This window comes from Rhipicephalus microplus, chromosome 2, assembly GCF_043290135.1.
Source record: "Rhipicephalus microplus isolate Deutch F79 chromosome 2, USDA_Rmic, whole genome shotgun sequence".
In the NCBI taxonomy this organism is placed as follows: domain Eukaryota; kingdom Metazoa; phylum Arthropoda; class Arachnida; order Ixodida; family Ixodidae; genus Rhipicephalus; species Rhipicephalus microplus.
This window is the reverse complement of record NC_134701.1, coordinates 143,113,444-143,129,060: the sequence shown is the minus strand read 5'-3', so window position 1 is coordinate 143,129,060 and position 15,617 is coordinate 143,113,444. Positions and strand designations below refer to the sequence as shown.

The following is a 15,617-nucleotide window of genomic DNA, read 5'->3' as shown; positions in this document are numbered from 1 at the left end:
TCGAATTTTTAGTTATGAGTTGTACTTCACGAGACGTTTTGTACTGTTCGTGTTTTTGACTCTGTAAGAAGCATGAGGCCCAGTTGACAAGACATTTCTTTCCAAAGTGTTTTTCCATAAGTAGCCCGATTCCGCTAATAATATGTCCTGCAAAGTGATTTGCTGAAAGATTCCACTGAAATAAACTTTTACAGCCAAATGCATTTTGGGAAATAATGACCCCAAATTTTCAACTACGAAGCAATATAAGGCTTTCGCCTTAATAATTTATCTTTGTGAATACACGAGCTGAAATACCTTGGTTAAAATTTCTGTGACAGCAACAGAAGGGGCGTCAACAAAAGTAAATTGTGCTGAATAAGCTACCAATTAAAGTTCTTGAATACCCTTTACGTCAGCTCAGCTGTTTCTAAAGGCGAGCCGCGATCTCCATTGATCCTCACAACGAGTAACTATTGATCGCACACATGCCGTAATTACTATTATCGTGGCAGTAGGTTTCTATATTTTTTTTCACGCTTTGTACTCAGCAGTTTGATGTACTTTCACTGGTATCAGTGTCCGAAGTTTATTGAAAAGCATCGGATGTAACCAGAATACAGTACGAACACTACAAGAGCCCTTGTGTTTTTGTAAATAAAATAATAAGAGTGTTCTGAAGCCTTGGCTAAACAGGCTGTTTTGAGCCAAAATTTACATACTGCACGAAACTAAGTTTGACCACAGCGTTACTCGCTTTACCCCTTGCTTTTGTTGGTTACAATTCTTGCTCGGCCAGTCGGTTCACAACTTATTGAACAGAGAAGACTCTAAAGTGTCGCAGAAGAGAGATGAGGTGCCTCTTTTGATTCTAGCTCCCTTTTCATGCGGTTCTGTTGGGTTATTGCGTTCTGAGGACGGTACTAGTAAAAAAAGTAGATGCAAAAATGAAGTCAATATTTCTTGGTCCAGTTGGTGGACAAACGTCGTGGATACGGACATTTGCCTTTACAACATTGTTTCTACTGAAATATTCGCTGCGAGACTTCACAATACTCTTATATAAAAAGTAGGACACTTGCATCATATCTGCGGATTCACAACCCAAAACAAACAGACGACACGTTCGATGACGGCTTTGTTGAGATAGTTCATTGTAGTGGAATAAAAGCCTTATGACAATGCCTAAAACAGAAATGCATGAATGTACACATGAGGAAAATTACGACTGCAAAATTTTGATGGCAATCACGCTTTTCGGTCGTCACGGCACCGCTCCTCTCGGTTCATGTTCTTTTAGAGCAGGGTCGTGCTTGCCACGCTTCCCTGGGAGAAGGAAAATAAGTGAACGAAGATCACAAAAATATAACCACGTCATGACGGGCTCCTCATGTCGAACACTTCGTCAAGCAATGCGTCTGCTCTTGAAGAGGTTTGTGTGCAACTGTAGAGCCAAGAAAAGACTGTAAAAACTTTGAATACCTGGCACGTGTTCACAGACGTCTCTCCACTTCGCAGCTGGTCGGCTACCGTTTTTGGGATCATTTGGTAGAGCAGCTCGTCGGTTCGTTTCATTTCGACGTCCAACTTGCGCATGGATTCCTCTAATTGACGGCTTTTCTGGAGCTCCTGCGAGGAAAGCAAACAAATATTCATGTCAAGTGCACCCCAGCAAGGGAATCACCCTGCACTTTCTTGAGAGACTAAAAGACCAGTTGGCATTCTCGGCGTATAATTTCTCAAAAGTGAGTGCTGCCCACGGTGGTACTGAATACATGTTATGATGTTTGAAATATGACGTTGAAAGTTAAGTAATATTAAATAAAAAAGCGAGAAATTTTGCCAACCTGATGCAAGAGACATTTTTCAAATTTTTTCGTCGTAGGATTCTTTATATAAAAGCGATAGCCTTCACCTCTTTGTATTGTGCTTTCGGGATACTTGTTTGTATCCCAAGTGGTGAAATGTGCGAGTGGAGGCAGTTTCGATAATTCGGAACAAATTTGTACTAACTGAAACGAACTGTACTGTCACGTCAAACGGCTGGTGCTCAGGCGTAGAGCCTGAGCACCAGGTGGGTTGGTGCCTGAGCACCAACCCACCAAAAAAAATAAACGGCCTTCTTCTATTACGCCAGCATAAGTTGAAACGGGTCATAAACTATGGCACAAGATTGACATGAAAGTGACGCGAAAAAATCAGCCTAGTGGATATATCTTTATTGCTTTCATTTTTCACAGACACCAAAAGCTTTAGCAAATATACTACGTAAGCGCAATTAGGCAGCAACCAATGTACATGGTGCAAAATAATAAAAAAATTTGGGAGCATAGACGACTAAAAAGAGCAATACAAAAAAAAACATTCCGTCCAAGATGCGCCCGTACACCCAATGAAACTACCATGCTACTAAGAAAATAGAATGACGTATAATGTCATCAACGCATTATATTAGGATACAATATAATGTATTTATTTCAGACTTCATTTTTCGCAATCATAACGAAGCTGTTACCAATATTTCAAAATTTTATTGAGCCTTACGAGATTACCTTCCTACTGCAACAAGTTCGCTAACCAAAAATATACAAATAATGGCAAGGAAAAAACACATGCAACCACAAAGCTCGTTTGCCCATGACATTTGGCTTATACAGCAAAGGTGAGGCAGGCTTGTATGATGAATAGCATTGTAAGTGCTTCTCTATTTGTAGTTTTAGCAATTCTAGACGTCATTTAATACACATATTTTCGAAAAGAATGTTTACACTCAAATTACATACACAATTTATTTCTTATATGTGTTCACACTAATTCAGCTGAACTTCACGTTAAGTACACAGTTATTACAACCGATAAAACGTGGATATCATATCTTAAGTATAATAAAATGCTGTCCTTTTTTATTATTGGACCAACACGCTTTTACGCACCAGCACTCAATTAGCACGAAATAACAAGTGCTCGTTGAAGCTTTGGCCATTGTGGAACCAGATTCGATACTAACGAGGGAGAATGCGAAACAAAATAAAAATATTTTGCGTCATATGCGTTGTGGCTGGTAATAGTATCAACGAGTCAACCACTGTATCAACGAGTCGACCATGATCTGGTCATGGTATGATTGCGTAAGAAATCCAGGATTAACTCGTTCTTAAGAAGAATATTTACCAACATACCTAGTATTTTTTTCTTTTATATTCCTTCACATGCTCGTTTATACGACAGACCATTCTGCACAGCTGTTGAATATTCACGCACTCGTGTCCCTCTTTACATCAATTCGTTTCTATTGGTTTATTGCGCGCACTAACGAAGCATCTTCAACTGCCATGCACGCGTTATAGGATTTTCATTATTTATATATGCTATAAACACACAGCCATCTCAGCCTACTTAAGTGAATTCTAGGTCCACAGTACTTCTTACACAGCAAGTGCGTGTAAGGAGACTGACAAGTTTCGTCAAAACAATTTTAGTTGTGTAAAAGTTATGAGTTATGAATGTTCAAAAAATAAGACGTAGTATCGTTCAGTGTCACTAAAACCAACTAAATTGGATTCGAAGAGAACCCTAAATATATATATAAAGTACGGGAGGTCACGAGCCGCGCCTGACTTACTTTCATTTCCCGTGCTGAGTGGGGAGGACCGCGCTTAGCTTTTAGCACTTTCGTCGGGACAAGAGAAGACAGTGCAACTGCAGCGTGTGACACATTTATGTAATTCGGCTCGTGCTAGACGTGGTCTAAAAATTATTGCGGCAGAGGATTGGTGAGGCAATAAGCTCCTTTAGTGAATGCATTCCATGGCTACCTAATTAAGTGTTGCAGGGCCCCTTTTAATTGGGTTAAAGCTGCGCCAGGCACAAGACATTTTTTTAAATATTTCACGAAAATGATTATTACCTAATACGACATTTAAGGCCCTAATTATCTCCTCTCAATCAATATTTCTGAAACTAATATGCTGAATGTCTTTTGCGAAGCGCTGTTGTTTAGTGGCAGTATATGTCACTGAAGTTCACTCCCGTTGTACACAAGGTAAATTGAAGTAAGCACAAATCATCAGCCTTTGCGAGGCCAAGGATACTGCTCTTCCATTTCCCACATTATTTTGTTCTCCTTCTCAAGAGCCTTCATTCCGCATGATTTCTGTGTGCGTCTCATTTCTGTACGTCTCCTGCAGTGCTTGTATTTTTTTTTCAGTGGCAGCTGTTATGAGGCCACAACAACAGCCGATTTCGGTGCCGTTAATTCCGCTGCTGCCGCTGGTGTCGGCAGCCCGTACCACGCGTAATAAAAAAAACGATATAAGTGAAAAATTCCGCCCGATAGCATGAGGTTCAAAACCGGAGCTTATGCAGGGCAACTCAACCTTCTGCTCCTGAGGTACCGCGGTGTTCGAATCTCTGTTGCAAACTGATAATATGCATGTTGCATATCGCATATGGAGTCTTGTTAGCAGTTGCCACTATGCGTTTTAAAACAGTAAAGTGAAAGCCAGGTGTCACACAATGCGAATTTCATAACGAATGAATCGGCGAATGCTCAAGCATAATAAAAAGCCTTTGGCATAGTTCCTCATTATCTTCAGCTGCAGCATCAACAAAGTGCATATAGTTCCTCATAAGATTGATGAATGAAGCTTTCCTTCTACAGAAAAATTATGATCATTCATAGCGTACCATGCAAGTGTCGGTATCATGCAAGCGTGCGTCTAGTACTTGCCCCAAGAGCGTTTAAAAAGGCTCTAGAAAGGTTGTTTTTTTTTCAGCTTTCGCAGTTACTGTGTCTCGCGTACAATACGGGTGTGGTGGTTTTTTCCACCTCAGCAGTATAAGTTAGTTTACCTGCTTCCGCAGCATCCTAAACCTATTCTGTGATGAGAGGACTGGCTACGCGCCCTGAGTACTTCTGGTGTTACTGCGGCTTTTCTACAACATTCTATCTAGGCGTTGATCCAAAACAAGTAAGCCGGCACCTACATATTGTAACGCACCCTTGTATTCTCTGAATGAATGGGCTTCACCCACAAAAAACATTTAGCATCACAAGATGTACGCGATGCGCAAATGTTTCTGAAGCTCCGCTATATTTCATATTGTTGTGAAAAGAAAACGTGAAGCGTGGTACTAGTCAACTTTACTCGTAATTTTATGCAATCACCAGTGATAACTCTCGAAAGTTTGATCACTCTGATTTATAAAAGAAAACAACTTCCGCGGATGATCAGGTCACTCACGGCTGACGACTGTCATTACCGCAGTCAGTGAACAGCACGTGTAGCTTGTTGTTTTACTTTCAATTTCCATGAGGAAAGAATGGGCGACAAATAGTTTCCTAACTGACGTCTCGGCTTTTGTCTTCGTTATCATCACGTGGCAAGTAAAGAAGTTCCACACACGCATTGTCTGTCTCATTTTCTTTTTGTGCATGTTCCGTAAGAGAAGCTGGAAGTCCCGGGCAGCGAAAATGTGCACAGTATTTTTGCTCGCCGTCTTTAGGTTCCTTTTTTACTCAGGGAAATCGACCATTTTTTGTCTGATGTGTTCAAAAGAGCATGTTAGTCACCGGTTATTTCACGTGGTTCCAGTGTCTATAAAACATTCCTACACTATTCTGCTCTAACCTTCGTGTACAATGGGGCAAATTGCATATGATTTTATGTAGCAAATAAACTGTACTTATTCTCTGTATTCCTTATTCTTGTTGAGTTTGAAAGAGCAGATGAAATTTATGCTGACCTGGTCTAGTGCGAGCTTCAGTTCAGCGGATTGCTGCTGTCCCGCGAGCACCATGTCCCGGCTGAAGTCGTGCATGCTGAGGTCGTTGATGTAGAGTCCCGTAAGCACCATTGTATCCAGGTCACGCATGCTGCGTTGAATCATAATTAATAGCTGACTAATATCTTGCACGGACAAAATGAAGTGACTTGTGGTGTCTTGGACGTAGATCTCATCTATGCTACAATATTGCACTTGCTTGTGTTTCCCGAATGCAGGGCACATCTCTATAATCCCTAGGTCTGCTGCTTAGGCGGTCCTGAAAACTAACAATTATTCCATTTTAGGTGCCATAGCCAGCAGGACATCGCGCTTACCTCGTATGCGTTCAGGGGTCCATTCAGAGAAAAATTTGACATGCCGTGCAGTTAATCGAAGACATTTTCGCGATATTTAACTACATCATATAAGATGCATTGTCATTTGTAGTGTACGCTGCCTTGAGTAGAAATGTTCCTTTTCTGCCCCTCTACGACCACCGCTGCATATAAGATGTCAGGTACAAAGCCTACGTATTCATTCGCTTTGTTGTCACAATGAGTACGACCTGTTGGATATCAAGCGTACGTTTGCGAAAACTGCGTGTGCCCAGCATTGACGGATTTTTCTGAGGGCCGATTGATTCTCATATTGCTGCTTAACTTGCACTGATCATGCTCTTTTTAACTCAAATAAAACATTATATTCACGTATGTTTCTTGTTCTGAGAGTACTTCTTTCTTAGGTTTAAATTTTTCACTTAGATATGTGCATTCTTTAGCGCTAACATGATTATCAAGAGCATTTTTAGGTTTTTCACGTCAACAGCTCTAAATATAACAGATGGCATTCATTCGACCATAGTTTATTTGCATTATTTTAAATTTATGTCGCTGACGAAATAATCCCTTTTTCTTGTCATGATTAAGTTGTGAACCCAGATACCTCTACCCCCCGGTTCAGTAGCTGAGACTGTAAAATGTTGCTGTTCCGAAACGAATAGCTACACCCTGCTTTTTTTTAATGTTTTTTTCAATATCTACCTATCGAGAAGAAAAATGTCGGGCTAACCTATCTTACTGCGTCTTCAACATGTCCGGAAAGCTATATGAATGTTGCGACGAAAAATACACTTGTTTTTTTTTTTGGAAGAGAAAATAAACGAAGGAGTTTTTGTCACCGTTACTTGGCGACCACTACGCCTTTCTACTTGAACGTTACAAGTGAAGAAAAAAAGCAAATACCATATATACAGTCCTACATAGGTGAGAGGAAAAGTTCTCTTAGGGTCTGAACAAGCATGTAGTCGCCACGCTCACTTTTATCTATAGTCCATTCAGTAGTGGTGGTCACAATTCTTCATTTCTTCGAAAAAGTGTTGTAGCACCGTCATTGCTTTGCCATTTGTTTTAGATGGTCATTGGCCTAGTATGTTATTCAATGCAAATGGCCACTCGGGATCTACCTGATGGAGTTCCTGTTCGAGACGCCTTCGGTGTGTGTCGTGTTTCGAACAGTCTAGCAAGAGGTGATAGATGTCTTCGTCGTCATGGCCACATGAACATTCTGACGATGTTGAACGCTGAATACGAAGTAGGAAGTGCTTTGTGTAAGCAGTTCCGAGTCTTAGGCGATTATATGAGTGTGTCGATACGCCTTGGGAGGTCATGGTCTAATTGGCATTCAAATTAGAATCAGCAGCATAGAGGACCGATTGCATTGTTTTGTGTTTGAACTAGGTAGACAAGCATAATTCATGTTTTGTTCTTCTTAAAATTCTATTTACATCATATTGGGATACAGAAATGAAGCACGTTTGCGTAGAATGATGAGCGATTTTCGCCAACTCATCTGCCATTTCATTTCCCTTGATTCCGCAGTGAATGGGAACCCACTGAAATGCCACTCGATGACTCGACTTCGTAGCTTCTGAAAGCTCTTTTAGTATAGCGTATACTATGCGCACATCAATGTGTCTCGAAGTGGCAATTTCCACACATGCGAGTGCCGCCTGAGAGTCTGTTGTTACCACCAATTTTCTTGGTGTCCTTGACAGTTTTATAAAGCTTACGGCTATCGAAATCGCTATGAGCGCCAAGGTTGTTGAAGAGGAGAGATAACCTAACCTACATGCATATTCTTCGCTCAATTCCTGAATTATAAATGATGATGTCACTGTTTCTTTGGCGATGGCGACTAGTCAAAAGAGGTACCGACATGTCTTCACATTTCTAATTACTATGAAGTTGGGTTCTCTTGCCTCTGCCATTGTCAGAGAACTTGATGTTCCCTGTGGAGCCCCCCAACATATGCGTAAGCTTCGTGCTTGTAACAGCTGAAGTCGGTGTAGAGACGTCTGAGCGATGTTGTGGAAACTGGCATGGAGTAGGCAATTTTCTGTCGGATTACTGCACAATGGACGTGGAGTAGAGACGCCGATGTACCGCCCCATTTTGTGCCCGCTATGCGACGTATAACATTTATGGCATAGTTCATTTGATTTTCTAGATCAGCAATATACTGACTCCATTTGAGTTGGCTGTCTAATGTCACACCAAGGAAGTGATGCTTTCGTGCAATTTCGATTCTCTCGCCGTCCACAAAAAGTTTGAGGTCTTTTACTGTCTTTCTTGTGAACTGCAGAACTACCAATTAGACGTGAGAAATCCCACTGCCTAGCTCTTTGAGCTAGTCACTAATTGCGTTTAGTCCTTGCTGAAGACCTTATTTGATCCCTTCCACTGATATTTGGGGCGTCCATATGCATATGTCGTCCGCATACATGAATATGTTCAAGGCTTCGCGCAGCACTCCCGAAAGACCTGCCATTGATGATGGAAAAGAAGCGAACTTAGAACGCTTCCTTGGGGTACGCCTCTGCTCATGTTGAAGCGATCGCTGTCTCTGTTATTGGTAGAAATGTCTACATATTTGTCTGTAACGCAGGAAGTTCGTTATCCATTGAAGGAAGCGACAATGAACCCCTTGTGAGGTAAGCCCGTACAGCACAAAAAGGTTGCTCACAGAGTCGAACACCTTTCTTATATCTATGAATGCTGCAATAGCCATGTTTCTACAGCTCGTCTCATGTTCTACAAACGTAACGAGGTTAAAAATGCAATTCTTAGTGTATCGCCGTCGTCTGAAGCCAGACATCTGTTCTGGAAGAGAGTTGTTAGCTATAATCCATCACTGTAACCTTCTGTCAATCATATTTTCTGTGACTTTAAATACACAGCTAGTGAGGCTGACTGGTCGAGATGAGTCAAGCGAAAGCGGTGATTTACCGAGCTTTAGTAGTGGGACGATTCTCGCGACCTTCTAACACAGTGAAACGTACGCCTTCGTCCACATGTCGTTATTTATCCGTAGAAGAACTGGCAGGCCATTAGGGCCTAGATTTTTCAGAACACATCGCTCAGGTCCCTCCTCAGCTGGTCGCATCAATCTTTCGCTTTTTTTATCTACGACAGCTTGTCCAGACCCATTGCCGTTCTTATGTGGGTTATTGATAGAGCAGTACGCAACTCTAGCAGAGAATACGTGTTATCCAGTTGAGCATAAGATAAAGCGTTTACATCTTGGATTTGCGCCTCTTCAGAATTGGGCAGTGCAGTAGTGTTGTCAACCGATTGCCCAGTTCCAGTCAGAGTTGTGCAAAACTTATTACCAACATCACGTTCTGATAAAGCAAGGTGTATGGCCAATGTTCTGAATGGCTTTCGCTTGCATACTGAATTGTTTAAAGCAGTGATTGTTTGCCAGATTTTCGGTAGGGGATAAAATGGGTCGATGAATTTCAGAAACCACGCCGTTTTTTCCGACCTAATTTTTGCATGTGTCAGTTAGATTGAACTTGTGTGGCCTGACTCTCCTAATAATCGTCTAGCCTCCCATTGCGGCAATAGCGACGGTGTTCTCGTCTTCTAATTGCTCCTAGGCGCTCATAGTCTGCATCTACACTAGAGTGGTCTGCTGGAACGGCTGCAAACATTGTCGCACGGGAGTAACTGCTTTTATTGCAGGACATAAATGTATCTAATTCATTACCTCCCACCAAGTCACGTCCAGTATGGTAACAAATAGTTTCCAGTGAGTTAGTTTTGAGGTTAATGTTGTCTTCTGCACTTGCATTCTTGGGTGTTGCATGAGACCTGGGTAATGGTGACTCCCTCGTGTTTCTAGGACTGCACACCAGTTCATATCTCGTGCGATGTCAGGAAAGGCTAAAGCCAAATCTAGACAGCTGGCATAATTACAACATCTTAAAAACGTTACTGATCCATCATTCAGTACAACAAAACCACATTCATCACTTGCTTTTCAAGTGTTCTCCCACGGGAATTGGTATGAGTACTGCCCCACGTGGGATTGTGCGCATTAAATCTCCACAGATGAAGGCAGGTCCTCGGACTTTACCCAATAAATGAACCAAGAATGATGCGTAGATGCGTGTCGATGGCTACAAATAAAGACAAATTACGGTGATGGTAAGTTTCTGGATTTGAATATTGCACCCTAAAAATTCTGGCACGTCCGAGTCCGACGAGTACAAAAGAAAAGAGGATATGTCACGCCATACGCATAACAGTGTTCTGCTCAAACCTGGATTTCTTATTGATGGATATGTAACATAATTAGAAATCTTAAAATCAGGGCCAACGTTCGTTTCATTTAGATACAAAACGGGGAAGATATACTGAGCAATCAGCTTCCTAAAATCCGCGCTTTTGGACTTAAGGACATTAGCATTCCACTGAAACACAGCTGGATTGCTGAAACCGTTGTCTATTTGTAGAGCCATTTTGCTATAAAACATTTTTTGTTGTCCTGCTATCGCTTCTAAAGAAAGGACGGCGCTCACCTCTGCAAGGGGATTAGTCTGTGGAAACACACGCAGGATTTCCTTCAAAGCAAGGAAGAACACCGACATAACCATATCGATATCACTTGTTTTCGGTGCACGTTTCTCTTGTGCTTCGATTAGGTGAAAGCTGTAGACGCGTGGTTATCCTGAGTGTCTGACGGTTTCGGTGTCCTGCTGCCACTTGTCTGTCTTTGAACGTTTGGTGATCGTCCTCTACGGCCAGTTTTGGATGTACTTCTGTTTTTCTGAGCTGAAGCACGCTTGGTTACTGTCGCATACGATAACGGTGATGTACTCTTCCGTTATTTTGAACTCATAGGGAGTGAATGCACCGTTTCAGTATTCGGACAAGGTGATCCTTTTTTTAGAGTTCTTCCAAGCAAAATTTCTTGCCACTTAAGTTGAGTAGCCGCCTGAAGTTTCGGACAACCAGCATACGACGATACGTGGTCTCTTTTGCAATTGGCACGTTTGAGATGATTCCTCGATGTACAGTTTTCGTAATCATGTGCTCTGGTGCAGAGTTTGCTGCGACGTTGTTCATGACGTTATTGGGCAACATGCTCACATCGTTAACACTTGTAACATCGTGTAGCGGGCTGTAAGTACTCTTCACCCAGAGGACTTGTGAATCCTAGGATAACACGAGGCAGCAATGGCTTGTTGAGGGAGAACTCAAGAATGACACTGCGGAGTAAATGTGGCTCTGCTGAACAATCTTCACGACGGAGCCATTTAGTCTGTTTATTCACTGAGATTACACCGCTGTCTCTTAAATATTCAAGTAGTTGATCTTCCCATGTATTGTATAGGTACTTGTCGAATCTTTCGTAGGTTTTTCACGTACGACTGCAGTATTACGGTGCCATTTCAAGACCAGCACCACGTGTTAATTGAAGAAGTCTGGAGAAGGCAGTAACTGTAGTGACATTCACGTAGAAGTTGCCATCTCTGTTGACACGGAATTACTGCACTTTCTTTTTAGCAGCAGATACCACTTCTCTGGCCAGTTTGTTTTGATTGACTTTCCAGAATGAGGCACTAGGGTCCGTCAGCTTGAAAATTATGGGTATCCCCGCTGGTCGGGCTTTGTTGTACGTGACCGTTGTGAAAAGCTTTTCTGCTTTCATATCACAGTTCATTTCAACGGAATCGACGAATGTTGCATCACTGCGATATTCTTGATTATCATTTTTTGCTTTTTTCGGAGTAACACCCTCATCGTTGGCGTTGGGTGTCGTCGAGGGGCCGTCACTGCACTTCTCAGGTACGCGAAACACGGGATTCTCTTAGTGTTCGCATCCTCTTCCGATGGGCACTGGGAAGAATGGCCGCCACCCGTCAGATAAGGTTTCCGTGCCTTAGAGACGTGGCGCCTGAAGCCCCACAAAATTAATGGCTGTATCTTAGCAGTAAGACAACGAATACGAGTAAGAAAACTCACAAAGTTGGCGAAAAACAGCAGCGCAAAGAAGCTCTCGTGCAGGAATTCTCCATATGGCGGAAAATGGTTTACATAATTTATATAGTTTACGGGGTGGTACGAAGTGCTGTATGACTGTTCCACCATAATTTAATGTCGAAAGTAATGAATTAATGTTTGTCTGGTACTGTAAAATTCCGTTGAAAAAAAGCATAAGGATATTTGCTTTGTACTGAGTTTTCCTCTAGCGTAAAATCGAAACTCAGAAGTCCCGGTTTTCTCTCAAACCATAAATTTTATTGCTACTCACACTGGCGTTGCTAAGTACACCATGCTTTTCCACTCGTCCATGTACATCATCTGTCCTTTTAGGTGCAACAGTGCATCCTCGTAATCTGCAAAAAAATACAAAATGTAGTGTTAAAACCTGCATAAGGGATGGCGAAGCAGAGCTCACTGCAACATTGTGTAATGCCATGAGTGCAGTGTTCATCCATTCATATAAAATAGGCCATTTTATGGGCAGTACGTCACCCATTCAAGCAAAAGCAGCTACACCAAGCACACCGATTTTCCCTGGTGCACTGAATTATTTTCGCTCATTCGAAATAAAAAAAGAGGAAGATAAAACAATTATTGTAATACAGAAAGGCGTTGCAAGTAAGACTTGACCGTTGGACGACGCTTTAAGCAGTCGCTTGAAGTACTATACCGACGAATTTTATACCGTTGGGTCATGTAGAAAATTACCAAGATTTATATCTGAACTTGTCCATCTCGGTAGTATTCTCGCTACGAAACTCGTTCGCTGACTTGAAAGGGGAGAAAGGCGGTTTGATCGTAGCTGCCGCGATCGCATTTTGATGGAGGCTAAATTCTGAAGACCATTGTACTGTGTGATGCAGGTTCACGTTAAAGGACATCAGATGATGGAAACTACCAACGCCCTCTACTGTGGCCTTTACGCTAATGACTACGATAACAGTGTAAGGGCCGCCACAGCAAAGGGCAAGGAACTTTCTGTCATCAAATATTCGAATATATATATATATATATATATATATATATATGCGCGTATGTGTGTGTGTGTGTGTGTGACAGAAGTCACAGTGCAAAGCATAAAAAATATGCTGAGCTTTCGGCCGGGGACCGGCCGTCATCAAGGATGTGATTCGTACATTCAGTTCGATTTTAAACTCGAACTCAATGTATGAATAACATCTTTGATAAAGGCTGGTCACCGGCCAAAAGCTCAGAATAAATATTATTTATGTTTTTCACTGTGCACTGTGACCTCCTTTTATATACTTAAACCAGTCAGTCAAGAATATTCTCTTAAAACTATATATATATATATATATATATATATATATATATATATATATATATATATATATATATATATATATATATACATATATATATATATATATACATATATATATGAGAAAAATGTGTATACTTAAGGGCTCGATCTTCGTCTTCAGACACAATCGCGTTATTTTTAGGTCGGAGGTTCGGATCCTGCCCACAGCAAGATATCTTTTCACCCACTTTTCTATCTTCACATTTACGTTACAATTGGCTTAATAACTTCCCCTATACTTTCCTTGGCATTATTGTTTGTTAAATCTTATATATATATATATATATATATATATATATATAATGAAAATAAGGGACTAAGTGTATACTTAAGGGCTTGTTTTTCGTGTTTCACACAATAATAATGAGATCTAACAGACAATAATGCCAAGGAAAGTATAGGGGAAGGTATTAGAACAAATCTTAATGTAAAGATGAAGAAAAGTGGGTGAAAAGATAACTTGCCATGGGCACGAGGGTCTCGTACTGGCAGACTTGGTGCCTTTAGGTTGTATACGAGGGACTATTGGTCAGCTGCGCACTCGTAATAAGTTCACGTGCTACGTGACGCCAAACAGGCTGAAAAGGGTGTGCCACACTCGCCGCCATGGCTATTGGTGGCGCTGACTGACTCTCCCACGCTCAAATTCACATATAAACCCAATAAAGTGGCTGGGGGGATGGCTGCCGTGGTATCTCAGTGGTAGAGCATCGAACGCGTCATTCGAAGGTCGCAGGTTTGGATCCTGCCCATGGCAAGTTATCTTTTCACCCACGTTTCTTCATCCTCACATTACGACTCGTTCTAATACCTTCCCCTATACTCTCCTTAGCATTATTGTCTGTTAGGAGGGACGACGACGAAGTGATTCTCTCACAGAACGCTTGTGCCCGTGTCTCAGTGTTTTCAATTTGTTTTCCGGGAAATCCTGGGAGCTGCCGCTCCCTCCTTTGCGGTGATGCTTCAGGACACACCTGAGAATGTTCCAGGCGTGCAACCGTCGCGCCAGACTTCGTCGTCCAGGAAGCGTAGCAACGCGTCGAGCGACACCGACAGTGAGGCAACCGATTTGTATTCGGACGGCTTTGAGTCATCGGATGATGACTTCACGGTCGTCATGAATCGATCTACAAAACGAAGACTGCTGCGGACGGCATCGTCGGCAAGTGTTTCCACCGTTAAGACTGCACCACAGCGGTGGCCGCACACCATGCTGTTTATGCCCGAAGACCCTGCATCTAACTTGCGACTCCTCAACAGGCAAGTTCTTTCTGTGCTTCTCGAGGAAACCGCGCCGAATGCGATCAAAGACGTGAGGATCAATGCACGAACGAATGTCCTTGCTGTAGACGTTATGCACCGTAGCGCACTGCAAAGCCTTCGGCACATAACAGAAATCGGCTACGTGAAAGTTCGGCCAATGGTCGCTACAAGTTGTAATGGCACTGTAGGCGTCATTTATGATGTGGATCTTTCCATCTCAGCTAATGACCTGCCAATACTAATAAAGCCAGCGACTGAAGGCACCCGCATTACGCACATTACCAGACTCGGCAACTCACGCTGCTTGAGGCTTGTGTTCGAGGGAGACAGCCTTCCCTCGTATGTCAAAGTTGGCCATGTTCGCCACTCAGTGCGTCCTTACATACCGAAGCCACTGCAATGCTACAAGTGCTTCAAGATGGGACACGTAAAAGGTGCCTGTGAGAACAAAGTTGTGTGTCCGCGTTGCGCTGAGTCTCACTCAAAAGACACCTGCAGTGCCACTATACTACGATGCCCAAACTGCCACGGCGCTCATGAGGCCTCATCCAAAGATTGCCCGCGGGTGCGAAACGAGCACGCGGTACTCAGGCGTATGGTGTGGGACAATTCAACGCACAGGGAAGCTGCCGCTACACTACGCCGACGACGGCGTCGTGGGCGAAGACCATCACGGAAAAACGCCTCTACCGATAAAGAAATGTCATCCTCTATCAAAGAGGCTGACCCACAAACACCGAGCTCACTGAAGACGGATACTGCCAAACAGAAGAAAGGGACAGCAGTCGCGCCTTCCGAACAGTGGCCCTCTCCTCCACGACATCAACCTACTTCGGAGCTGCATCAAATCCCGCCGCCCTCGACGACCCCTCAAACCAGTGATGCGATGAATGAAGATCAAGTGATAAGCTTGCTGCAATCGCTGATGAGTACCATGCGTGTCCTACTGAGTAATA

At 42.6% G+C, this 15,617-nt stretch overlaps 1 protein-coding gene across 1 annotated transcript in view; it reads right to left on the bottom strand.

Annotated features, from left to right (window-relative positions):
• LOC119170684 (soluble guanylate cyclase 88E) overlaps positions 1–15,617 on the bottom strand; it is a 433,074-nt gene that overhangs the window by 32,510 nt on the left and 384,947 nt on the right. The window contains exons 8-10 of the mRNA XM_037421913.2: positions 12,343–12,427; positions 5,725–5,854; positions 1,462–1,608 (exon numbers count right to left, since the gene is read on the bottom strand). Of these exons, the coding sequence (XP_037277810.2) occupies positions 1,462–1,608; positions 5,725–5,854; positions 12,343–12,427 (362 nt within the window). The remainder of the gene's footprint in view (positions 1–1,461; positions 1,609–5,724; positions 5,855–12,342; positions 12,428–15,617) is intronic.